Consider the following 27,390-nt stretch of genomic DNA (forward strand, 5'->3'; position numbering starts at 1 on the left):
TCATTACCCTCTTCCCTAGGGGCTGGTATTTTTACATACTCAAATCTATCCAGAAAACAACTCGGATTCAGCCAGGGGGGAAAAAAAGGATTAAAGGATTTAAACTCAAGAAATCCAACTTAATTCGCTAAATTACACATAACAGGTTATCTCCCTCGACTTTGTTATGAAAATATGGAGTGGCTCCATTTCTGCAGCAGTAAAGGCTGGATTCGGGGGCCGTAATCCCGAGGGCCCACGGCAGGCAACCGGTGGCACAGCTGGGGAAAGCTCACTTTTTGACTGGCAGAAGCCCTGGGAAGGCCTGCGGCACCGGGGGAGGGGGGGCTTTTCCGGCGTGCTCCGGAGGAGGAAGGGGACCGGAGGATGCCTTTCCAACGCACCTCCCACACACTGCCCAGCGGCCTGCTCTTCGGGACTGAGCACGCACCCCCAATGTCTGGGAAGGCTAGACCGATACCCCAGGGGCTGGAGCTGGCTGAAACAGGGGTAGGGAGGACACGTTACCGTGAGAAGAACCAGTTCAACGGGTCTCCTCCTTCAGCCGGATGACTTGTGAAGCGCCACAACAGCAGGGCCTGGAACCCAGGCATCCAGGCTGGAAACCAACTCAACAGACCTTATTCCCGCGCTGCAGAGCGCACGCTTCGCGTCACGGCGCCCACGGGACACATCAGCTGCGGGCGACGGATCCTCTCCACCCCTCCCTCCCGGGGCCGCACCGCCCCCGCCCCCGTCCTCAGCCTCCAAGCTTGGTGCGCTGCAGCCCTCCCATCAAGCCCAGCTGGCTAGGCGGCGCGCATGCGCGTGGACTCTCGCTGCCGCTGAGCACTCCGGGAAGTGTAGTCCCTGTGCAGGTGCCGGTGGGCCGCCAGAGTCCCGCATCCCGGAGGAACCTGGAGAAGTCACAACAGTCTCGCCACCCTCGTCCTCATTACCATCTTTACACCTGTCCAGTCACCTCGCACTCACGGTCCATCCCCGCGCGCCGGGCTTCGGTCAGGGCGCGCCCCGAGGAAGAGCGCGAGACCTTCTCTTCCCTCCAGCGGGCTGTGCTGGAGGAGGCGGGGTCCACGGCCCGCCCCCCGNCCACCCCGTGTGTCTGTTTGTCACTTGCAGCTGAAGATGGAAAGAGCCAGGCGAAGGGGAGGCGGCGGCGGCCGCGGCCGCGGCGGCAAGAATGTAGGGGGCTCTGGCCTAAGCAAGAGTAGACTCTATCCCCAGGCCCAGCACTCCCACTACCCCCACTACGCGGCCTCAGCCACCCCTAATCAGGCTGGGGGTGCAGCCGAAATCCAGGAGCTGGCCTCCAAACGAGTGGACATCCAGAAAAAGAGGTTTTACCTAGACGTGAAGCAAAGCTCCCGGGGCCGGTTCCTAAAGATAGCTGAAGTCTGGATAGGGAGAGGCCGGCAGGACAATATCAGAAAGAGTAAACTGACCCTGTCCCTGTCTGTGGCCGCGGAGCTGAAGGACTGTCTAGGGGACTTCATCGAGCATTACGCCCACCTGGGCCTGAAAGGCCACCGACAAGAGCATGGCCACGGCAAAGAGCAAGCGTCCAGGAGGAGACAGAAACACTCGGCACCCTCCCCACCAGTCTCTGTAGGGTCCGAAGACCACCCTCATAGTGTCCTCAAAACAGACTACATAGAGAGGGACAATAGGAAATATTATCTAGACCTAAAGGAGAATCAGCGGGGTCGCTTCTTAAGAATTAGACAAACCATGATGCGGGGGACTGGCATGATAGGTTATTTTGGTCACAGTTTGGGCCAAGAACAGACTATTGTGCTCCCAGCACAAGGAATGATCGAGTTCCGTGATGCCTTGGTTCAGCTAATTGAAGACTATGGCGAAGGGGACATAGAAGAACGAAGAGGTGGAGATGATGACCCACTTGAACTCCCAGAGGGGACTTCTTTCAGAGTGGACAATAAAAGGTTCTACTTTGATGTGGGCTCTAATAAATATGGAATTTTCCTGAAGGTAAGTGAGGTGAGGCCACCTTACCGTAATACTATTACTGTTCCATTCAAAGCTTGGACAAGGTTTGGGGAGAATTTTATCAAGTATGAAGAAGAGATGAGGAAAATTTGCAACAGCCATAAAGAAAAGAGAATGGATGGCAGAAGGGCCAGTGGTGAAGAACAAGAATGCCTCGACTAGAGTGAAATTGAACTCCATCAGGCAAAATTTTAAATCATAAAATTGGCTAAAAGTACTGATCCATAATCATTTGAAGAAGTTTTTCCTCTTTTTTGGCCCTTTGTTATTAGTAATACCTCTGGTAGTTTATACTTCAAGGAGTCTGATTCTCATGTTATACGTACATTATATAATTCTTATGGGAATTCCGACCTTCCCAGAGCTAAGTAGTTTAGCTGCTTCAACTGCTCCAGACCATTGAAGTATGCAAATCAGCACAAAATGTGACATTCTGACCTTCTAAATACCATAACTAAGATTTACATTGCACTATGACGTAATCCTGAAAAAAGATACATATACTTAGTATGGAAGTGTAAATTTCTATTTAACAAGTTCCCCAAAAAAGAATTCCATCCCTACATCATTAAAAGCTGCTAAGCTTACCTGTAGGGCAGTTACCACAGAAACAGAAATTGACCTCAAGTATAGTCCAAATATATTTATTTATAAAAGTACATGTAGAAATATATCCGTTGTTCATTGGATAATAATATTAAACCATACCATGAAGGAGTCAAATCTTACAACTACTACAGTATTCTATAATTTCAAATTTTGTGGTAACCCTGCAGTTTATAGCTGCCATATCAAAGCCGTGGGAGAGTTTTAATTGGTTATTCTAACCTAGTTATAATCCTATCTTTACCTCTACTTACTATACCATATATTTTTATTGACTTTCCGAAGTTTTAGGAATTATTTTTATGTCACTGTTGAGTGGGAGGCTTCATCCTATGGCTTTGCTATGGAAATCTTGGTGTTTTAGCCTTTCATGCTAATTTGAAGGTTGTGAGAGGGGGTTTTTTTCCCCAAAATACATCGTGGACTCAAGGTGTTCTATTTTATGCTTCTTCTTTAGCACTATTTCAGAGGGGTTGGTGCACCAGTTCACTGATACAAAAATACATCTGTAATAATACATCTTAGTAGCACTTTTGCAATTGCTACCCTTAAAACCGTGTCAACACTTCCAATATAGACCTGGCTTTTACAGGTATTTTAATTCCAGAAGAAAAAAACAGACCAAACAACTCTTTTTCTAAAAAGCATTTAGAATATAAATTTTCAGCCTGGAAAAATATTTTAGATTGGTTACAAACATATTTGAAAGGAAAATTCAAGCATTTTCCAAGGTGCTCTTTATGATACTTAAAAAGGTTTACTTTACACGAGACTCACCCAGTTACCTGTATTAAAAATTACTTTCCAGGAAGTGCCACAGCAATTTTTCAACACTTAAGCAATTTTTAAACAAGTGGATATATTGTATATGTGTACCAACCCACCCTGTATTAACTGACTAGAATTTTATCTGTTGAGCTGCATTTTATTCTGATTGAAATTACTGTCTTTTATCTTGGCTTTATTCACCTCCCACACGATAAGTCCATATAATCATGTTTAAGAGCCAGACACTGATTTCAACCCCCAAATATAGCTCTCATTGATGAGAGCTGGCTGCATGGACTGAGATCAGAATGTAGCTCTCCTTTTATATACCATAAGCAATTCAAAATTATTTTAATAATTTTTTTTCCTTCAGAAGTTTGTCCCCAAATACATTTAAGTAAGGTCACTAAGAAACGTTATGAGTTAAGAAAATAGTATTACTGGCTTATCTTGTTTAAAAATAAACAATCAGTAACCCAGACATATATGCTGGTATTGGTTTTCAGATTGTATTTCACATTTCTTCAAGTAGTATGAAGAAATCTCATTAGTTCATTATAATTGTGGACCATCTGGATTACTATGGAACAACTGAAGGTTGGAAGATAGTTGGAAATACTAGAGTTAATAGCACATGGTGGGTGTTGAGACTCTAAAAGTAGCAAGGATCTTTAAACAGTCCTAACTGTAAAATAACTATTGTAGACTTGATAAAAAGTAGTTTTTGATATATGAAGGAGTGATGTGCACTTGAATTACTGTACTACTGATTGTTATTGCTGCCCATCATAGTGCCTATTAATAATTATCAACCTGTCAGATTTTGGCAAACTGGAGCTTTGAATGTTCCAGTATTCGAGTGTTACTGTCACTATTGCTATGACTGTATACTCTCTCTTAAAAACCTTCCCTCCTAAAATATTTATATCCATTAAGTCTAAATGATTTCTGTCTTGGTTTTCAGTCTGATAAGATTTGAGAGTGTATGTCTATATACATACATATGTGTGTGTGTATGTATATATACATACACACAATACATGTCAGACTTAAGTATGTTTAATTCATTGTATATAAATATTAATTTTGCACTAATTGTTTAAAGAATTAGTTAAGTAGCCAAATCTTCTACATTGTATGTATACTTCAAAGTCATTACCATCTCAAAGCTATAGATTGGTAGACGCGTATATACCGGCAATCAAATATACTTTAGAATCACTAAGCCTTCTGCCAGTCCTTTTGTTTCACTTTTTTATATGTATTCATTGAAAAATGAAATGATGTTATGATTTTTTGATACTTAAAATCCCCAATTATTCATTAGCCATACTCAAATAAGATCCAGTTCAAAACTCTGGTATTAGGACATGTATTGCCATGTATCTTATAAAATAAGCTACTATTTTTATCTGTGCAATATACATTTTATTTATTGTCATTTGTAACATAAATGGAGCTGCAAGTGTACATGGTATTCTTCAAAATAATAGGATCCCTGCCTTGACGACATTAAACTCTTAAGGCAACTGGATGCTAGAAGTCAAAAATGAACATTCAAGTTAGTAACCAAAATTCCTAGTTCACTGTATAATTCTAAAACACTGATGATGTTTGCACATAATAACCCAACCATAATGTGGTATAGACTCAAAACTGTAATAATATAAGCTAATAGTATGAAATTTGGAAACGGGTTCCTCATAATAGTTGGCAGTGTGCTCCTAGCAATTGAAAGCAACACTTCTCTGTTGCTTATATGCAAAAGATGCAATGTATTATAAAGTATTAAAAGTTCTGCCACATTTTATAATTTTCCTTGTTAAAGCCCCAAACTGCCATGTCCCTTAAACTTGAGTCAAACACAAGCTTATTTGCACTAAAGAGCATGGCCAAAAAGTAAGCGACAGGGTGGAAAAGCAAGTTGGAACCTCTTGAAATAATGGGTTCTAATGGAAGAATTTCACATTTGTCTATTTGAAAGCTATATGGTCCAGGCAGACAATCTGTCAGTTCACTAATTTAATAATGCACTTTACCTTTTGTATATAGAAGATGTACATTTATGCCACTTGACAGGTGGGGTGTGTTTCAATAACTATGTAGTTAGACTCTGTAGGGTGATCTCTTGCATGCAGATGTGTGTGTCGGAACTGCTAGAATAACAAGTTTCCATTAAATCAGTGTAACGGAGAAGGGTAGAAGATGCTTTTGAAACAACTCCCAATTCATTTAACACTTTTAAAGTAGTGTTCATATTTGTATTCGTAAGAACTAAAATCAATGGAAAAAAAAAAAAAAACTACTTCTAGCCCAGATTAGTACTACCGTGGAGACTACATCTAGTTGAGACTCCCCATAATACCCTGAAAGTTAATTTTGGGAATTTGTGCAGAAAAAAAAAATATTAGTAATTCCGTTTCATTGTTGATGTGTGTTAAAACAACTAATGAAAAGACAGTACATGATACTGTATAAGAATTAAAGGTATGGTTGGCTGATACAGTGTCATGAAGAGAAAACACCCAGACTAAAGACAGTTTCAAATTAAGAAAATACAAAGAGCTTCAGAACCATTGCTAAAATAAATACAGTATTATTTCAAAATTTGCAGAACTAACTTTCACCAACCAAAAAGGGTATTGGGAGGTTTAGTGTATCTTTTCATCCTAAAAACTTCCTGAGATGTACATTTGAAAACTAGATAATTGTTGCTTAATAATAGGTTGTATGTACTCTACTAAGAAACACTGTGTACTAACAATTCATCGAGAATATGCTATATTTACTGCATTCATTTTATATATATGGATAAGAATACATTATATATAGTCATCCTATCTTAATATATTCATGTATTTATATTGTAATTTTGCAAATATTTTCAGTAAAATAAACATTTATCTGAGCTGCACAATTTGAAGAGGATGAAATTGGAGTACACCCTTAGACATTCATTTTTACTAAGCAGCTACCATTGAAAGCTGGTGTATGTACTATCACTTCTTTAGATTTTGTTTATTTTAATATCTAAGTGATTAGGACTTAGTTTGAATTTTTAAGTGGTGTTCTGAAAATAATTTTTATAAGCATGAGATTTTTTTCCCCTGCTTATTTCAAAATGTCTTTCATTGGAACTATTTATAAAATCCTATTCCAAGCTTTATGTAAGGGCTTTGCTTAGTCACCACATAGTTTGAAGTCTGTGTTTACTAAAACACCAAACATCTTTGGCAGGATAAAATCTAAAGTAAACCACAAAGAGAAGTTAAAATTGATTCTGTGCCAACAGAATAACACAGGTATAATATTTATCACTGCCAAGTAAGATTCTTATAGTCCTTCTGAAGTTTCCTTAAAGATTTCTTGAATTTCACAGCTGACTGGTGGCTAGTGGCTAACCCATCAGAGGAAGAGAATAAGGATGTAAGGGTGTTAGTATGCTGTTGAGACAGTCCATAGTCCACAGTGCTGTAGTAAAGAGGTATAGGGAAAATGTGTTTTTCCCAATTTAAGTTCATGTGAAAGTTGAGTCACACTCACTGTCACAAAGTAAAGATACCAAAACTTATGTAGGTGGATCTTGGAAAAACAATATATGTATTAGTATATTTTCTTCTATAATGTAAAAAAGTAGTTTTTTTTCTTGATTTGACATGTTTCTTAAAATTGAATTTATTTTAGTAGTGAGTTTTTAATCAATATTTTTGAATAGGAAAAACATATATATGGTATAGAATTTAAATGCTACAGTTAGATAGACCATGAAAAGTAACAACCAGTGTTACCAATTTCTTGTGTATCCTTCTAGAGTTACTCTGAATATACAAGCATATGTCTATACATATATTCTTTATAAATATACAAATGAAAATATATACACTGTCCTGTGTATATGTCCTAGTAGTATCACTTTTAGATCTGTCATTTTAAATGAATTTTTTCCCTTTTACTTAGATACCATACTTGTACTAGTTAATATAACGCTTAATTTGAATTCTATTATTACACCAAGGGAACCTCAAGGAAATTTTGAATGAATCCCATTAATATTAACTTAAAGTGCAAATATGTGTATATATTAATTTAAAATGTATAAATATTTAATTTCCCTTCCCTATCCCTAACCACCTCGCCCTTCCTGTCCTCTCTTACTTCCCTCAAAAGAGTATTGGTCTTTTTCCTAAAGTAATACAGTTCAGGACTGGCAGGATATTAAACTATTTAGCAAGTGTTATTTTAGGTTAACTGTAGTCTCCAATGAAAACACCCATATTTAAAGCTTTAACAATTTATCACTAAGTTTTACTAATTCTGTTAGTATCTTATTGTTATCCAAAGACCTTGCCATTATGAGAGCAAATGAGTAATGGAACTATAGTGAAAGGTTGTGCTATGACTGTTGAAATCTTTTGATTTGTTAACATGAGCTTTCATCTTTATTATGATGAGGTTATTAATGAATAATTCATTTAGCAACCTAGTCAAATCCAGTACTACACACAAAGGGGTAACACTAGTCCTGATTGTTTAAGGTATGGATTCCCCACTGGAGAGCTCAGAGTCTGTGATATGTCTTTGGGACCAGAAGGGGTACTATGATGATTTGGGGAGAAAGTAAAAACTTTGGGGCTATGAGGTTACAAATACAACTAAACCATCTCCATTCTCTGCTGGAAGAGTATTAAACAGTAAATTGTTTAGAAATAAAGTTAGCATAATGCATTAAGTTTTTCATACCCCTCCCCCCCAAAATCATAATTCTCTTTTCATTCATATCAAACAGTATTTTAAAAGTCATCTTTCTAATAAACACCATGAAAAAATTATTTGAAACATTGAAAGTCTCATGCTGGAACCTTGAAGGATATTATCTAGTTATAAATAAAATCAACCAGAGGAAAAGAGCCAGGACGATTAGAAATACCTTAAAGAATATGAGGGTTGAGGAGGAATTTTTTTAATGGATATCTATAAATTTTATGAAAATATTAACAGGTTTAAAAAATTCAAGCACTGGCTTAAACTTTAGAAAAGTATCTCCATAATCGATGGCATAATTTCCTGTTTGTAAAATGAGAGAGTTGTTAGAAGACAGGACCCTCTTAAATATATATTTTTAAAGCATAAAAAAGTTTATTTTAATGATGAATAACTCGTCATCCTTTGCAGAGTCTATAACATTGGTAAAAATCTCCAGGTACTTACTTGTTCAAGCTTAAAATGGTTATATGTATTGCTTCTTATTTAAAGAAAGGGGTCAAAAAGAAGGTAAATTCTCCTGAAGGAACAAGTTTTTCTTGAAAACATAGTAATTTCCCATCCTTAATCAAGGAGTTTCCCATGTTGGTGCTTTCGGGTAAATTATGTTTTCCAAACTTTACCTTCTTTCAGATATTCTTTGTGAGAAATGTCTTAACTGGGACCAGGGACATTTACCAGTAAATAAAAACTTATTCATAATGAAATTAGTGCTGCTACAGTGGAGTGAATTTGTGATGTGAATATAAAGAAAATACTTATTAATGAAATACACAGTTTCTTCTTTTCTGTCATTGACTTATTTCTAAGACTGAATAGGCGTTGGCTTCCCTCTAATTCTCCCCCTGATGTATTTAGTTTATGTGTTATTCTATTCAAAGTGTCCATTAGTTTCCAGGAAATCATAGGGGTAAATAAAAGGGAAAGTAATCCTTAAGAAAAATGTTCACACTAGTTAAAAATTAGACCTGCTCCCAAGTGTAAGATTAGGGAAAAAAAGTGTTTTGTGGGCTTTTGTCTTGATCAAAATGATGGTATAAATCTGTTTATTTGATCTGATTAAAGACAGAATTTTCTTGTGAGATACCTATATTCAGAAATCTTTAGTGTCTTATTTTAGAGTAGTATAATACATACTCTTCAAGGTTTTATTTATTTGTTGTGGATTTGATGAGGCTGTTGCCTAGAGGTAGCAAATACACAAGTAAAAGAGAAGAGAAAGGTAGTGGTTTACTATTTTGTTTGCCTATAACAAAATGGAAGACATAAGACTTCTCAAAACCAAACCCCTATTTATTTAACCTTTAAAAGATCATTTGAGAAAGAATAATAAGACCTAATTCTTCCAGTGCAAGGCCTGACTCTCGGTAAACCATTTAACTTCAGTAGGAGAGCTTTTATGAAAAATGAGCAAGATCATGCCAGAAGCTAAAGTTTCCTCCTACTCTAAACTTCTAATATTCAGTATTAATGGAGTGTGAAGAAAAAACAGAATACCAGAATTGGAAAATGTGAGACAATCTCTCTTTATATTAAAAGCAACAAAATAATGTAGCAATCTGTGATGATACCCAAAAGACCATGAAGAAGTGCCAGTTTTATCACATGTATGTATCTCTTCCGCCACACAAAATGAAATTTTGTTCCTAGTCATTCTTAAAATCAAACTGTTTTACAATGACTATACAACTATCCTATGCTTTAATTTTTTATAGTAATACTTTTATTATCTATATGAGATCTTATTCTTTAGAAGCATCACTTGTTTCTCCACATTCTGTAATCATTTCTTATATTCTGCATGGCAAAAGAATTTTAAAAATTAACATCACACCCTGAAATGCCGTCTTACCTGAAATAACCTTAAATTACTGCTAAATAATACACCGCTGCTATCATTTCAGGGAACCCTGAGAAACAAGTACTACCTTTGACCTCTATTTCCTTGGTTTACTGAACATACTATGTTACAAATAATGATGTTTAACAAAGGAAATCAGGAAGGGCACTGAACTGTGAACGATATGGTTCTACTTTAGAGGACCCGTAACTACTAGAGTGTGCAAAGATAAAACATCATAATGAGTTTGTTTGTTTTGTTTTTAGCCTTGAGAAACCACCAAGGTTGATGATTGAAGGGGAAGAGAAGAACACACAGGGTTTTTGTCCCAGATGCTTCAGTTAGGCACCCAAATCCTCCAGTGTATAGAGTGCCACCACCACAGTCAATAAATCAAATGGAAAAGAGCGACACCGTCTCCCTAGACCTCTCCTTTTGGTGCCCATTTGTTTATGAGAGATCGTGCTTAAGAGTTACCAAAGTGTATTTTGAAGTGTGTATACACATGTGTATTTTACCGACTTCAAAAATTGTGCACATAAAATTCCATTGCAGAAACAGTCCATGTAATAAAGCAGCCTTTAAGCCCGGTGGTGGTTTGCCATAGCAGTCTTCTTGGTCAGTTCGCAACAAATTCTGTTGAGAGTGAATTGCCTGTTGTTAGAAAATTTTTTTCTCCTCCCTCTTCTCAAAATAGCAGATACATTTTAGGTTCTTTCTTTTTTCTTCTTCAATGCTGTTTGAAACCGAAGTGGGATATAGAACAGTTTAGTTGGCAGGTATTTGCCCTTTTGTAGAAATTGTCCCTAGCTTCCCATTTCAAACATTTTGAGCAACTTTACCAAAAGAACACATAAGTGCCAGAACTACCCATAAAATAAAACAACAGAACCATTAAGATAATAATTTAGGGGGCACCTGGATGGCTCAGTCAGTTAAGTGTCCGACTTTGGCTCAGGTCACAGTCTTGCTGTTCCCAAGTTCAAGCCCCACATTGGGCTCTATGCTGACAGCTCAGAGTCTGGAGCCAGTTCCAGATTCTGTGTCTCCCTCTCTCTCTCTGCCCCTCCCCTGCTTGTGCCCTCTCTCTTGCTCTCAAAAATAAACAAGCATTCAAGAACATTTTTAAAGATAATTTAGGAAGAAGGATAAGGATATGTACAAGACACCTAAAGATAAAAAAAAAATGCTTATCATTTGCTAATTTGCTTCAGAAACTGCTATATTTTTTCTAGATCTTTCAGACTAGCAATGTGGTTTATACCAATGATTGACAGTCTAGAATTTCAATAGGACAAAATGATTTGAAAGTTCAGTTGAATTTATTACGGAATTTTATCTATTGCTGTTCTCCAGAAAGGTTAAACCATGCTATAATCACATGTAAAAATAGAATTCTAAAATTTCCATTCTTTTACCCCCCACTCATATGCTGTACCTTATTGGATGTGGGTAAGAATGCTGATTTCTCCCAATACCACCATGGCTCCACTCCATCCTATTTCTTTAGATGCCAATTGAAACACAATAAAGAAAGCCAAAAAATAATTGCCCATTGAACTAGATCTATAGATTCAGAAAGGACTGCTACTTAACTAATATCAACACCATTACCGTATTTCGGTATAGGAATTTAGTATGAATAGAAGCATCTCACTTGGGAAGATACAGACTGAAAGGTCAGTCACTCCAACTTTTCTGTGTACACTGTATCTAAAGGAAATACTTTGACTAGCATGATTGACAAGTGATTTCAGAATCAAATGTAGCCTCTAAGAAAATTGCACCATGACCGTTTTTAAAGAGAAGGTGGTAACAGAAGAGTCAATCTTACTAATATTAACAACAATTACTTATTGAATACCTACCATATATTAGACATCGCTGAACCCCCTGTAACTATTCTGCTACTTACAGCAACCCTGTTGTCACCATGTTTTTATCACCACCATTTTAATATGGTTTTCCAGAGATTTTCGAAACTGGTTCAGTATTTCAGAACTAATATATTTGAACCCAAATTGACACCAAGCTGAAGATTGTGTTCATTCAGTTAGGCCAGACTATCTTTAAGACTTACTCCAGAATTTAACCCCCTGACTAATCTAGCACAATCTACCCCCCAAACATCACTGGTAAATCTGCCTCATTCCTTACTAGTAATTATTTTATCCCAAACTAATTCCTATATATGGGGCTAGTACCACCAAGAAACACTTCTTATCTAAGTGTTCATCTAGTTTGTTAAAGCTCAGTGCTATTAAATACAACTTATTTTATCTTTAGTTTATGTATTGAACCTCTAATCTCAACCATTTTAAATAAATGTCAATGATTTTGAAAAGAGATCAGATGATAAGAATATAGATGGATCATCCCAATTTAACCCTTAAATGCAGAGAGAAGATAAATTACTATTTATTGTGGAGCTGCAATTTCATCTTCATGACCCAAAATCAACTGGTCATGTTGAACTGATTTGGAAATAAGTCTTGTCAATATCAGTGAAAAGTTTATTGTTTCTTTCAACTCATTTTACCATCTTACTCTTCCTAGATCACTCCACTGATTTTCATATTTCGTTACCAAATCTCCTCTTCTTTTCCTTATCTCCAGCAGAATAAGCGGAACTGACCGCCCTCTTTACAGACACACACTTTTCTTTGTTACTGCAGGCCAGTGGTTTTCAAATTTTGGTATGATTGAGAATCACCCAGAGGGCCTGTTAAAACACAGATTGCTGGCCCTGCTTCCTGGATTCTGTTCTGTAGGCCTGGGGCAGTGAGGAGAGGACCAAACATTTGCATTTCTGACACATTCCCAGGTGAGCTGCTGCTGCCGCTATGAGGACCACAGTTTAAGAACCATGGCTGCAGGTTGATGTGATCTTACCTTAGCTACAAAAAACAGGGAAGGAGAAATGTGGTCAAACCAACTGTCGCAACTTGGTAGAAAGAAGACTAAGTGCTATTCATTCTGCCTTAGAAATTTACAAATCTAGAATGATATTTTTTGTCAACTGACTAGACTTCAGGTAAAAATCTTTTTTTCCCCTTTTTATCATTTCATGACATTTAATAACGTTTCTTCTTATTTTTTGACAGCTATCTTGAGATAACTCTGATAGGAATTAACAATTATGAATTCTTATATAAAAAGCTTAGCATTCAAATTGATGGAGACTGAAACACATTTTAAATTTATCAAATAACTGGTATATAAGCCTTAGTAACGGAAAGTAAATATTAATTTCTGTACTCAACAGTTATTAATACAAGTTTTAGGGAATATTGAATATTAGGACTTGAAGGGACCTTAGATTATTCCCTCAATTTTACATTTTGTGACAAATGTCATGTAGCTCAAATGGTTCATACTTACTAAAATAAGCTGAGTAAACAGAAAAAAAGGCTAACACTTAAAATGCTAATTATCTCTTAAGATATAAAATGATAAGAAATATACTAATTTCTTTTAAGCATATATTTTCATTTTCCTATGTCTAATCTATACGTGTATGATAGAGGAACTATAGATATATACTGTAATGTATTTTAGGCACTTTTAGTGGGACCCATTGATTTAAATTTAGAGAAACTTCTGGATGCTCATTGAGGATATTTGAAAACATAACCAACATACTTAAAAATAATTTATATTATATTTGCTAACCTGTAGACATTCTATAATTAATGTATTGATCAAAATTAATAAAACAGTATTTTATAGAAGTCTATATCATTAATATCTATGATATAACCTTAATAGCTATCATTCTTGTGGATCACGCTTTATCAGAAATACCAAATTCATATATAGACAGTTGGCAGTTCTGCAAGTTCATTAACTTCTCTTTTCAACTACTACCCCTTCAATGACTAGTACTCCAGATCAATGAATGAATTCCTTAATTGTGAAAAAGATGAACATAACAGAGATAGTCACCAAGTCAAAAGGATTATTATAGGCTGTGTAATGGGTTTTTTAAAATTCTGTGTCCTGTTTGTATTATAGCTACGATTTATATTTTAGATTAAAAAATTTACATCTTATCATTTGAGTCAGCTTCAGACAGCATAGAGATTTATAAGAAATTTCAGTTAGCCATGAGGCCAACTTTAAGTAGTAGTGTTCCTTCCCTGTTGCTGAAATTATTTAAGGCAGAGAATAGACATGCACTTAATTCAGGATGCATAAAGGGAATTCATAAAACAAGCAAAAATTGGATTGTTATTACCTTGAAGATTCTTTTCAACTCTGAGAGAATTTCTTGGGAATACTTGGAACTTTTGTATTCAGGTCTTATGTTAATTTATCATGTTGGATAAAGAAGTGTGATTTCAATTTTTCTAGTATTATTCTGAAAACATGTTAAGAAAAGAATTATTTCCTCCTACCGCTTGTTATTGCAAAACAACGTGAGACATTTTCAAATTTTCATGAGCTGTGCTAATTAAATGAATTAGTTAAGAAAGGTTTCATGAGATTTGCCCTGCAAAATTAAGTCTAGCTTTTATGATTTTCATAAAAAATTTTTTACTTCTAGTCTTTTTTTTCCAGAGAAAAACATATGAAGGAGTGAACTCAGTACTTATATTGCTATTTCCAAAGTACCTGCTACAGGTTTATTTGGGAAGACATAAGTGATAGTACAGTAAATTGGATAGCCAAATTATTGCATATTAAGTTTTTCTTCATAAAAGTCTAGATTAAATTCTGTTTAAAGATTGAAGCAATAAATAATATTTTAATTCCCGATTTTTTCTTGCACTACTAATTTAAGATGAAAAAAAACCTCAACATAATTCGCTATTTCCTCTCCAGTTTTCTGTATTAGAGAACAAGATTCCAAGTAAGTTGGTTAGTGCTAGAAATAATATATGTGATTCTCTCCTGGAGACTTTCAAGGCTTTGTATAGGCCACAAGGGTAACTGTGGCAATAACATCTAAATTCAGGGATCTGGCATGAACCAGTATGAAACTCGGTTCTCACTTGCAAGGTCCATTTTTTCTTGTCACTTCTTCCAGGCGTCTCGTGCTTTCTTATGACACTATAACATTTCCAAATTTCAGTGGACAAATCATAATATCTTTTAGAGAGAGATCTGAGTAAGTCAAAATGTATTATACCAAAGTCTGTAAACTATTACACATTTCTAAATATTTAGCTAAGTAAATTTTACTCTGCACAAATATTACGTGTGTGTGTGTGTGCATGTGTGTGTGTGTCTAAAATTTTAAAGACAGCCCAGTCTCCCCCATCCACCCGCTCCATGCCCCCAGAGAAGTCCCGACAAATTGGCTTCATCTTGTTTGTTACTATAATTGATAGGCTGCCCTAAAGTGCTACGATGAGAATTTGAAATCCGCATCTTTAGGGAAAGAGAGAAGAACAGCATTCATGCCAAATATTTGCTATTTGTCATCCCTGCTTTAGAGCTATAAAAGTTCTCATTATAGCTCTAAAAATTTCAAGGTTAGCCAGACAGCTGGTTCTTGCAGCAGAGACTACCATTTGACTCACTCAAGAATATCTCTTCTAATATTTCAAAGGGATTGTTTAATCCAATAACCCCTTCTTTAAAACAGCAGAGACTCTCCAATGTACCTCTCAGGAGCTCAAAGAATCATGGCCATGATGGTGTCAGCAAGAATATCCTTAAACATTAAACTCTGTACTTGCCTCTAATGAGTTCTAACCTCCATTATAATGACAGAAGTTTCTCCTTTTAAAATTTAGTCCCATCATTCTCAAACATTCATGTGCATAGCCTATTTAAAAATGTGGGTACAGGTCCCTACCCCCAGGGATTCTGATGTGGTTGGTCCAGAGTGGGCTTCAGAAACTGGCTTTTTTATCTTGCTCTTTCTGAATGGTGTGGGGGCCATTCTTTGCCATGGCCTTAGATAATATTCTTTCTTCCATATCAGCTTTCTAGCTGGAATTATTTAGGTTTTAATACCATCAGCCAAAATGATTTTTTGGTTATCCTATTAACAAGTAATACCTAGGGCTCGCTTTAAACACAGAAGGCTAAATATATAAACCCAAGTATTTAATCTAGAATGTCATACTATCATATTGTCTAGCTTTCTGGGCAATGATCTCTGGGAATGCTAATTTCTCCCCCACCTCCAATGTTCAGTTTCAAACTACTTGATATGTAACCACTGGTTGCATGTTCCCCGGATGTCAAAACCAAAATATTCTGTCTTTTCTAGCCTGAGTTAACTCCATAGGTGATTTGTCTTTTACCTTTTCACAAGCTGATCCTCTAAGGCTCAAATGCCTTTTCCCAATTTTCTTTTTTAAATATAAACTTACAATTTATTGGGAGTGCAAAAAAATATCCTTACTCAGTCTGACTACCTCACTCTTCTGGTCTAGTTGAATTTTTTTTTAATTGTGGTTTAAAAAGCACATAACATAAAAGTTACCATCTTAACCATTTCTAATATGCAGCTCATCAGGGTTAAGTACATTCACCTTGTTGTACCACCAATGTCCAGAACTTTCTCATCTTGCAAAACTGAAACTCTAAGCCCATTGAAAAACTGTCTATTCCTCCGCCCCATCCCCTGGCAACCACTACTTTCTTCTCAATCTTTTGTTTAAATAAGCAAGATACTTGCTTAACCCTTCTCCCATCAATAGTGGGTTTATTGCTATTGATTATTGCTACTTAGCTCTCCAAGTATAATCCTTATATCCTGTGTTGTTATGATTCTCACATGTAAAAAGGTTTACAGTTGCAAAGCAGTTGTGCTTATATTAATTAAGCAATCCTTAGAATCTTTAGGGTGGTTGCAAATGAAATATATTTGGTCCTGGAAACTTTCCTCTGAGTTACAAGGAAAGGTAACCTTTATTCCTCATGAGACCTAGGAGATTCAGGAGGGATAGTTTTTGTATGTTTTTGCATGTTTTTGCTTGTTTGTTGAAGTCTTGAGGTTAGAATTATCAAGGCAATTAGATCATGGAATTTCTGTAGATTTTTCCTATGTACATTCTAGGATTTTCTCATTACTTATGAAGTCGATTAGAAATTTTTTTCTGAAATTTGGCAGAGTTAATTTTCACTAAATGCTTTCAAAATCTTTGCGGAGTACAATATGAAACTTTACCTTTAAGCAGCTTCGTTAGAAATATAATCTGGGAGGAAATAGGCACAAATAAAAATGCATTTTCTGCAAATGGAGTGTTTAAAATGCTAGTTTTGGAATCATTGGCAGGAAAAAAAAAAAAACCCAAACCCAAGAAACATTCTTAAAACTCTTATTTTTCAATTTTTAAAAAATTCCTCTTCCTCTGTGATTAAAATTTTCTAAAGAAATGAATAAAGTTTTAAATCCTACAAGCAATATCCATCGAACTAAACAGAAATGCTATAATTATGAGTATTATGCTGGATTTTGACATAGAAAAAATGTGCCTGTTCTTGGCCTAAATTATCTTGGAACTAACACAAAAACCAGTTGGTAGTGATTCTTGGATAATGATAACCACGTCATTCTTCATTTTATGAATTTAACAATTCATAATATTAGTGTATATGATTTTTTCAGACAAATTCTATTTATTTAGAGCAATTTTAAATAATTTTGTAATTTTGGTACACCCAGATATTTCTTTAATGACCTACTGAAACATACTGATAATATTTGCTTCAAAGAAAATTCTTTAAAATTGAATCTCATGATTTCCTTGATCTCCCTGTAAAATTAGAAATGTTTTTTCAATATGAGGAAGAATTTTTGAGTTGAAAATACTTAGTGAAAGAGTTGTAATGCATCTGGTTCAGTAACATAGTAAGCAATTACTCTTTTTCCTTTCAGTGCCTCGTCCCTATTTAAGATCTTTCTTCGTTGCTCACCATTATCACCTCAATGTCACAGATATTCATTTCATGCCATCCAATTCTCAAAGCACACACTGCCAACAACCTAGAACTTAACCTCTCCTCTGAAGTTTCTAACCCAAGCTAGGCACTAATATTTTGTCAGTAAGACTCTGTATCTAATATAGTAAAAACCTCAGCCTGAAAATTCCCCAAGTTCTGAGCATTTTTTGACAATTATTTATATACTTTATCAATATTAGTATTAAATTTGCTTAGAATAAAGAATGCCCATTGGATTTATAATGCTAGTTTTGCATTATTGTTCTCCAAGCATTATTAAACTCTACTCCTATTTAAGGAATCCTTCGGATCATTAACTTATTATGTGCAATTTGGTTCGTTAATCACCATTTACTGTTTGACTTATTTTTTAAAAAGACCCAAATATTACATTTAATGACATACCAACCTGGGATTCAAGCAGTACCTTCTGTTAAAGTGATTTGCTTCTGTCTTCAGAAACACTACATAACAGCTATGTTTTATTTGATAGGAATTTTTTATAGTTTATATGAAAAAAATCAATATTAAACAGAATTTGATTCCTATATTAGATTTTCAATAATTTAATTCTAAATGATAAGTTTCAAATTTTTTGTCACAAACTATGAAATGAATCTCAATGCCAACTTACTCACTACATCTGTGCTATAATTAATAACACCCTCCCTCCCCAATTTTACTGTGTATTACTCAGACTTGTTTCAAGTATTCATGGAATTTTAAGAATCCTAAATTCTCACCTTTTCCCTCCTGGTGGGCAGCAGTGTGGTATAGAGGCCAGGGCGCTGTGTTAGAAGCCCTGACTCGGCCTGGTAGCTGGCCCAGGTGGAGTCATTTAATGTCTGTGGGACCCAGCTTGTTTACTCCTCACTTGTGGGGATTGTCTCATAACAGATGATCCCTAAGAACCTTTTTCAATTTCTACATCCCTGAAGTCATTGAAACTTTGATTACAGTTACCTTCAACTTCTTTCTTTGGCCTTTCCATATTTTTCTCTGCATTGTCTTTGTTTCATCTGACATTTATTGACCATCCATTCCTCCTTGGTATCCTTCATACTTAGATATGGTTGCTTCAGTGAAGTATTTCAGTGCACTGTTTCTCTATCTGATTTGCCCAATTCTCCCTTTTTAAAATTAAGTTTGAGACCAGAGACTATTTCTTCCTCTTTTCTATTCCCCATCATACCTAGCACTGTGCTGATTACTTAAATCATCTCTTCACTTCATTCATCTGATTATTTGCCATGTGGCAGGCAGTGTGTTGGTATATATGAGAAGTGTATTTGAAGCTATTATAAAATGCCAAATATCATTTTCCATTGTTAAATGGAAATTTATCCTTTAAATATGATTTAATTATGCATCCTGTTGTAATGCTCAAAATATATTTCATTGATGCAGATTTATAGAGCAACAATACTGTTTTAAATAATAATTTTGTCTTCTCCATTCCAAATCTCTTTTGATGTCCTAGGATGAAAATAATGATTGTGTTTCATCTCAAGTGACTACTGTATTCAAGTGGTAATGATTTCCTAAAATTTAGGTTGGAGATGATTATGAAGCCCTGTGCAGGTTCATCATAAAAGACTGATGTGGTTTCCATGTGTGCATGGGCAGTTGAGGTGGGGAGAGGTGGAGGAAGACAAGAAGTAGTGAACATTGTGTCCTATATTTGCCCTCCCTGCTCAAGGCTTTGGTATTCAACCTCTCTTTAATTTTATTTTGCTCTCTTTGCACATACAATAGCTTCACAAACTCCTTTTCTCTCCAAATGCCTGGATTTACAAAAACCCATCAGTTTTCTCAACTATGAATCTCACCAATATCTTAGCCAAGTGAGATGAGCCTGATTCTACTGTTACTGTGTTGGTAAATCAGAAGCTGTAATAATTTTCAATAGATACATTGCAAAGAAGAGCCGCTAATGGATAAATTCAATTAGCTACTGATACAAAAGATTCATTTGTCCTCAAAGTTCTTCCATAACTGGAATTTCTAATTAAATTAAATGTAAAAAGAATATGGAATTTTAGTTATAATACTTTGCATGTAATTTCACATATTTTTCAAAGTTCCTTCACATACTGTATCTCATTTCATCCTGATAAAACTACTGATTTCGATTAGTTTTGTTCATTATCTCTAACCTCACTTACTAGATGAAGAAAACAGAACCAGATAGATAGATATATATCAGATATATAGGTCACTTAGCAATCTAATAAAATACCAAGGTTTATAAGGAGCCCACTTCTCACTGTAGCCTTCTTAAGAAACATGGAAATTTTAAATGGTAAATATGAAATCAAAATTTGATAAAATTAAACACATGTTTTTACAGATAATGTAAATAGTTTTTATTGTAATTGACATACGATATTACATTGGTTTCAGATGTACAGAGAGTAATTCAATATTTTAATACATTACAAAATGATCACTACACTAGGCCTAGTTACAATCTGACACAAAGGAAGTTATTACAATACTATTGACTATATCCCCTCTGCTGTACATCACATCCCCAAAATGTATTTATTTTATAACTGGAAGTTACTTATAACTGGAAGCTAATTCCCTTCACCTGTTTTGCCCATCTACCTTTCCCCTTACCCTCTGGCAACCACCAGTTTGTTCTCTGTATCTATGTGTCTCTGTTTTGTTTTGTTCATTTGTTTTTTAGATTCCACATATAAGTGAAATTATATGATATTTGTCTTTCTGTGACATATTTCACTTACCATAATACCCTCCACGTCCATCCATGTTATCACAAATGGCAATATTTTATTCTGTTTTATGGCTGAGTAATATTCCATATTATATCTTCTTTGTCCATTTTTCTATTGATGAACACTTAAGTTGCTTCCATACCTTGGCTATTGTAAATAATGCTGCAGTGAACATATCTTTTTAAATGTTTTTGTTTTCTTCAGATACATATCCAGATGTAGAATTGCTGGATCATGTGGTATTTCTATTTTAAAGTTCTTAAGGAACCTCCATAGTTTTCCATAGGGGTTACAGCAATTTATATTCCCACCAACTGTGCACAAGAGTTGCCCTTTCCCCATGCCCTCACCAATACTTGTTATTTCTTGTTTTTTGGATAATGGCCATTCTGACAGGTGTGAAGTGAGATCTCATGGTGATTTGATTTGCATTTCTCTGATCATTAATGATGCTGAGCATCTTTTCATGCGTGTGTTGGTCATCTGTATATCTTGTTTGGAAAAATGTCTGTTCAGGTCCTCCGCCATCTTTTAATCAGATTGTTTCTTTCGTGATATTGTTACTGAGTTATATGAGTTCTTTATATGTTTTAGTTGTCAACCCCTTAACAGGTATATAATTTGCAAATATCTTCTCGCATTCAGTAGTAGGCCTTTTCATTTTGTTGGTGGTTTCCTTCACTGTACAAAAGTATTTTAGTTTGATGTAGTTCAAATTATTTATCTTTGCTTTCGTTGCCCTTGCCTAAGAAGACATATACAAAAATATTGTTATATTTTATATATATTATATATATAAATTATATATATTTTATATATNCCATCTCCTACTTTCTGTCAACCCAGAGTTTATTCTTTATCATTAAGAGTCTCTTGTGGTTTGTTTTCCTCTCTTCTCTTTTTCTCCCTTCCCATATGTTTATCTGTTTTGTTTGTTAAATTCCACATGTAAGTGAAATTATATGGTATTTGTCTTTCTCTGACTGACTTATTTCACTTAGCATAATACNCAAAGTGCATGTGTCCCTTCAAATCAGTATTTTTGTATCCTTTGGGTAAATAGTGCAATTGCTGGATCATAGGGTAGTTCTCTTTTTAGTTTCCTGAGAAATCTCCATACTGTTTTCCAGAGTGGCTGCACCAATTTGCATTACCACCAACAGAAGCACATGCTTTTATCACTAATTTAAATAGTTTTTTGAGGGGCACCTGGGTGGCTTAGTCGGTTAAGCGTCCGACTTTCGCTTAGGTCATGATCTCGCGGTTCGTGGGTTCGAGCCCCGCGTCGGGCTCTGTGCTGATTGCCAGCTCGGAGCCTGGAGCCTGTTTCAGTCTGTGACTCCCTCTCTCTCTGACCCTTTCCTGCTCACGCTGTCTCTCTCTCTCTCTCTTAGAAATAAATAAAAATATATTTAAAAAAATAGTTTTTTGAAATGCATTCTAGGCATTTTGCTGTTTTCATCACATCTTTAGGCTCAAGTCTGCACTGAGTATTCTGTGAGTTTTGGCCCTGGCAGAAGGCATATCAAATCATTATTTTGGTAATCAATATACACAAGTCATTTGCCTAGATTCAGCCTTTTTTCCTCTACTTACTGAGTCTTTTGACCATCTCTATTTTTTAATCTATTTCCTGAACTCCCATCTTAGTGAACCTTCCAGAACTTGATCCTAATGACCAGAATACAGATCCCTAGCTGTCCTTGTCATGGCACCTGCATTGATTGCATTGTAGCCTTCAAAAAGCGTAATTTACAGAATTTAAGAAATAAAAATACTTCTTTTTTACAGTCAGTTCAGATAATAATTAAAAAACAACTAGAGAATTTTTTTCATAAACTCTTATGAGCAAGAGATAAATGACCACATAATAAATTGGAAGCAGGTTTTTCTCAAAAACCTATTTGAAAAAGATATTCTCTGTTTACATGAAATTAACTCAAGAACCTACATATTCTTCATTTACATCATTATCTGGTGATTATAGTTTTGTTCTGTTGTTGTTGTTTGGTGTCCCTGCAGTGATTATAGTTGTTAACAATAGATTCTAGAACACTGCAGTATTCTCATTCATACAAAATTTAATTATGCTCACTGTATTTTATTCATTCAATATTCAATAGGATTCAATTTCAATAGGATTAAAAAGTATTATAGTTAAAGGTCTGTCGACTAGGGAACTCCATTAAATAAATAACCTTGCTCCTGGCATTCCCAATTAACCATGGTCTTGCTGTGTCACTGAGGAGTTAGCAGAGTGAGTTCTGAATTTTACAGGCAGATTGTATTTTTCTGTCCCTATAAGAGTTTCACATTGGCTCAATCTGCACAAATTATCACATAGTTCTTCACATAAAAAGATCAATATGCCTAAGATTATCAAGAAGAAGCTTGATAGAAGTTCCCCTTTTTGCTAGGAAAGGAATAAAACAATAATAACTTTAAGCCATTCTCTTTGCCCCCCCGTAAGTAATGGCAGTAATTTCAGCTGTATCTTTATGTTCTGTATTCCCCCAGTGTCATCAGGCAGTGTTAGTGGCCTCAGTACAGAACTGTAAATAGCACAGACTTTGGCGTCAGCCAGTCCTGGGTTCACGTCCAGATTCTGTCACTATTGCGTAATTTGGGGCAAATTATATAACTTTATAGAGCTATTGTGAAAATTCATTCAATCAGCAGTCCGTTTATACTTATTATAAACTGTTCTGGTGCAAATCTTCATGGTCCAGAGGATGTATCAATCACAAAACAGATAAGATTTCTTGCCTCACAGAAGTTATAGCCAACCAGAATTCTCTTTTAAAAAGAATGGAAGCTATTAGCAAAGCTTCTATCACATAATAAGCATTTAATAAATACTAATAACATCATTATTAATTCTTCCCAATTCATAACATGGACAGTTTGCCAGCAAGTATAACAAAATTATATAAAATTTGGGGTTCCTGGGTGGCTGGCTTATTTGGTTAAGCATCCAACTTGGGCTCGGGTCATGATCTCGTGGTTCATGAGATCTTGGGTTCATGAGCTTGAGCCCGGCATCAGGCTCTGTACTGACAGCTCAGAACCTGGAGCCCACTTCAGATTCTGTGTCTCCGTCTCTCTCTGTCCCTCCCCCACTCACACTCTGTCTCTGTCTCTCTCAAAAATGAATGAACATTAAAAAATTAGAAGGGAGCCTCCTTTTACCACAAGAACTCTCAGGTACAGCAGTAGTCAGGGAGTTGGGCTAGTTATAATCTCTTGAAGCTATTGTTGGTCAAATATAGAAGTGTACAGCTATGTAGGCAGAAATCTCTTGGACAAGAAACAAAAGGCACTAACTTTTGTAAAAGAAAAATTAAGAATTAACACTTTACCAAAATTAAAATTTTCTGCTTATCAAAAGACTGTTAAGAAACAACCCACTGACTGGGAAATATCAAAGCATAATTGTATTGCTGATGAGAATCAGTACAGCTTTGTTTCATTTTTTAAAGAGATAATCATGGGGTATCTGGCTGGCTCAGTCAGAGAGCACACAACTCTTGATCTCAGGGTTATGAGTTTGAGCCCCACGTTGGGTGTAGAGATTGCTTAAAAATAAAATATTTTTTAAAAGATGGTCGTTAGTCTGCATGATTTGGGAATCAATGACCCCACCAATGAAAGGATTATATTCACCTGTTTACTTAGTAACTTGACAATTTAGCATTTTCTTGTCTAAATCTTTAACTTTAATTTTTTTTTTTGCCAGAAAGAGTCTTTGGAAACATGTAATGCCCTGATTTTATAACAGATAGGAAAATATGAAAATTAGCATGTGGCTTTTTCATAATCATCTAACCAGTCATTTCAGAACCTGAACTAGGTTTTAGTAAGTGGGCCTTCCACTACTCAATGTCTACTTCTCTATTACTTTGCTATAGAGTAGGAGATAGTATGTGGGCTTTATTCAGAATATTTATTTTCTTCTGTCAGCCGGAAGGGTTTTCATACGTGTTTACTTTAAAGTTGAAAACACTGCAAGACTATGGCTGTGAGTCATTTTTGACTTAAAAAATAGCTTTTCAATAGTTAATACATGCTTGAACCCTTGGTTTTGGGATAATAAAGGAACAATTATAATTTAGTTACTGGCCTCAGTTACTGTCATAAAGAGGCTTCTACAGACCATCATCTTGTCACTGAGATTTTCTCATTTAATATAATCTTGAGCTATATTTTTTTGATGTTTTGTTTATCTTTGGTACTTATATGAAATTCTAAATCTCTATCTCAGGTATGTTTATGTGAAATATTTCACAACTATCCATTCTATTAATTACAAGAATTTTTGTTGTTCACTCTAGAGAAGCAAACCCTGTCCTTTAGTGTCATTCAGTTTTTAAGGAAAATTCAATAGCCAAAAATCTAGGTTATCTTCTATCAATTTGTTACTACTTCACAATTGTGCTCACTTCATATTTATGTGATTTTTATGTGAACAAAAGCAGTAGAAGCAATAATGACATGTGGTTTAGGGGTTTCAGAGCATTGCTTTCTTTTACTAAGTAAATGTCTATGCTTTTCCTTTTCAATCATACTGAATTTTTAATGTGCAGTAAGAAGCCGTGTGTGAGGTAAGAAATGGTAATCAAGGGAAACAAAAGCATTCATTCATTTATTCAACAAATACTGAGTTCCTCCCATAGGCCAGGCATTATGCTAGGGAAATTCCTTTTTTTTCCATTTTTTTCTAATCTCAGGTGGAGATAATGATGAGTAGCAAAATTATGTATTTTAGATTTTGTGTATGACATGGATTTAAAACATCATAAACAATTGGTGGGTTTCAAATGGAATAAAAATATATGAAATGGAGAAATTGTTATTTGGCTTTGGATTTTAGGGTTTTTAAATTTTTTTTAATGTTTGTTTATTTGAGAGAGAGAGAGAAACAGCATGAGTGGGGGAGGGGCAGAGAGAGAGGGAGACACAGAACCTGATGCAAGGGCTCTAAGCTGTTGGCACAAAGCCCAGTGTGGGTCTGGAACCCACAGGCTGCAAGATCATGACCTGAGCCAAAGTCTGGGTGCTTAACCGACTAAGCCACTGAGGTGTCCCTGATTTTAGTTTCAGTTTTGCCCATGAATACTTGACATCACATGTAGATAAATTTTTTTCAAGATATTACTATTTTCTTCTCAGAACTAATAGAATTTTTTTGCTTATTTATTTTTGAATTGTCAGATAGTGTAATAAGGTTATTTCTATAGAAAATAGGGAAATTCATTGGAAATTTTGACTCTAATGTAACCTCTTTAAAATTGATGAACACGTGGCCCCTTTGTTTTGAAGTGGTGAGGTGATCATAAATTAAGCCCCAAACATTGGCATTCAAAATGAGTTTTTTTCTTTTTTTCTCTTAGTTTATTGTCAAGTTGGTTTCCATCTAACACCCAGTGCTCATCACAAGTGCCCTCCCCCATGCCCATTACCTCCCTTTCTCTCTCCCCCCCCCCCATCAGCCCTCAGTTTGTTCTCAGCATTCAAGGGTCTCTCATGGTTTGCCTCCTTCCCTCTCCCCAACTGTTTTTACCCTTCTTCTCCTGCTTCATCCTCCATTAACTTCCTCCTAACCCACCTATATGTGCAAACATATGGTATCTGTCCTTCTCTGCCTGACTTATTTCACTCAGCATAACATCCTCAAGTTCCATTCATGTTGCTACACATGGCCAGATTTCATTCTTTCTCATTGCCATGTAGTAGTATTCCATTGTACAAATATACCACATCTTCCTGATCCATTCATCAGTTGATGGACACTTAGGCCCTTTCCATGTTTTGGCTATTGTTGAGAGTGCTGCTATGAACATTGGGGTACATGTGCCTCTATGCATCAGCACTCTCAAAATGGTTTTAAAATGTGATATTCAATATATATACTTCATTATGCACCAAAGTACCATAAGTAAAATCTTGTTTCCTTCCCACCTAAATGTTTTAAGTTCCTCAGTATACCAGTGGTATACTACTGAGCAACCAGTGTTCACTCATCCTTGGGGAAGCAAGACTGAAGGCCATACTGCCGTGATCACTTCTAAGGATCATTCAAGCCAAGTTTTTTTTTTATTGTTTACGCCTTTATAAATTAATATTTTCACGGTGATAAATTTAACTTAAAAACCCTTTTCTGTTCTAGACTATTTTTTAAATGTAAGATGTTTTATATCCTTTTCTTAGAGCCAATACATTCCATATGGTCCATATAAGAATTTGTCTTCTTTTTTCTCCAGCAATAAAAATCCTGGTTTAGTTCAGTGCCCTGATACAAAATCCATGTTCTCTGTAGAGTATTAGTCGTGAATCCCATACTAGGATATCTTACTCTTTATGGGACAACGAGAAGGCAGAAGTTTGAAAATGAAAAACAGAAAAACGCCACCCAATCTCTGATGCATCAGCAAGATTAGTGTGTTCAGTGGCAATGCTCCTTCACATTTTATATTAAGCTATAATTTACATACAGTGAAATGTTCAAGTCTTAATATATCATTCAATCCATTTTGACAGATATCAAGACATAGAACATTTTTCTCACACCAGAAAGTTTCTGTGTATCCCTTTCCAGTCAACAGCCCTACCATCCCCCAAACCCAACTTCCAAAATCAATCACTGATCTGATTTCTATCACCACAGGCTAGTTTTGTCTATTCTGGAATTGTATATAAATGAATGTGTATTTTTTTCTATTTGGCTTCTTTGACTCAGCCTAATGTTTTTGAGATCATCCATGTTGT

General features: G+C 35.7%; 2 protein-coding genes across 9 annotated transcripts in view; one reads left to right on the forward strand and one right to left on the reverse strand.

The window, feature by feature from the left end:
• The window catches only part of WRN (WRN RecQ like helicase), a 131,926-nt gene extending 131,218 nt beyond the window's left edge, over positions 1–708 (reverse strand). For all 5 annotated transcript variants that reach the window (XM_077760808.1, XM_077760800.1, XM_077760813.1 and 2 more), the window contains exon 1: positions 508–708. The gene's annotated coding sequence lies outside the window, so the exon portion shown is untranslated. The remainder of the gene's footprint in view (positions 1–507) is intronic.
• Positions 709–1,125: 417 nt separating this feature from the next.
• PURG (purine rich element binding protein G) overlaps positions 1,126–27,390 on the forward strand; it is a 35,595-nt gene continuing 9,330 nt past the window's right edge. Inside the window, exons 1-2 of one of the 4 annotated variants that reach the window (XM_077760869.1) lie at positions 1,126–1,989; positions 14,427–14,428. In XM_077760869.1, the coding sequence (XP_077616995.1) occupies positions 1,126–1,989; positions 14,427–14,428 (866 nt within the window). Of the gene's footprint in view, positions 1,999–10,248; positions 10,443–14,426; positions 14,429–27,390 lie in introns of those variants that run through there. The other 3 variants (XM_077760853.1, XM_077760862.1, XM_077760847.1) reach the window with 3 other exon arrangements.

Source organism: Crocuta crocuta, unplaced genomic scaffold (assembly GCF_008692635.1).
Source record: "Crocuta crocuta isolate KB4526 unplaced genomic scaffold, BGI_CrCroc_1.0 scaffold546, whole genome shotgun sequence".
Classification (NCBI taxonomy): domain Eukaryota; kingdom Metazoa; phylum Chordata; class Mammalia; order Carnivora; family Hyaenidae; genus Crocuta; species Crocuta crocuta.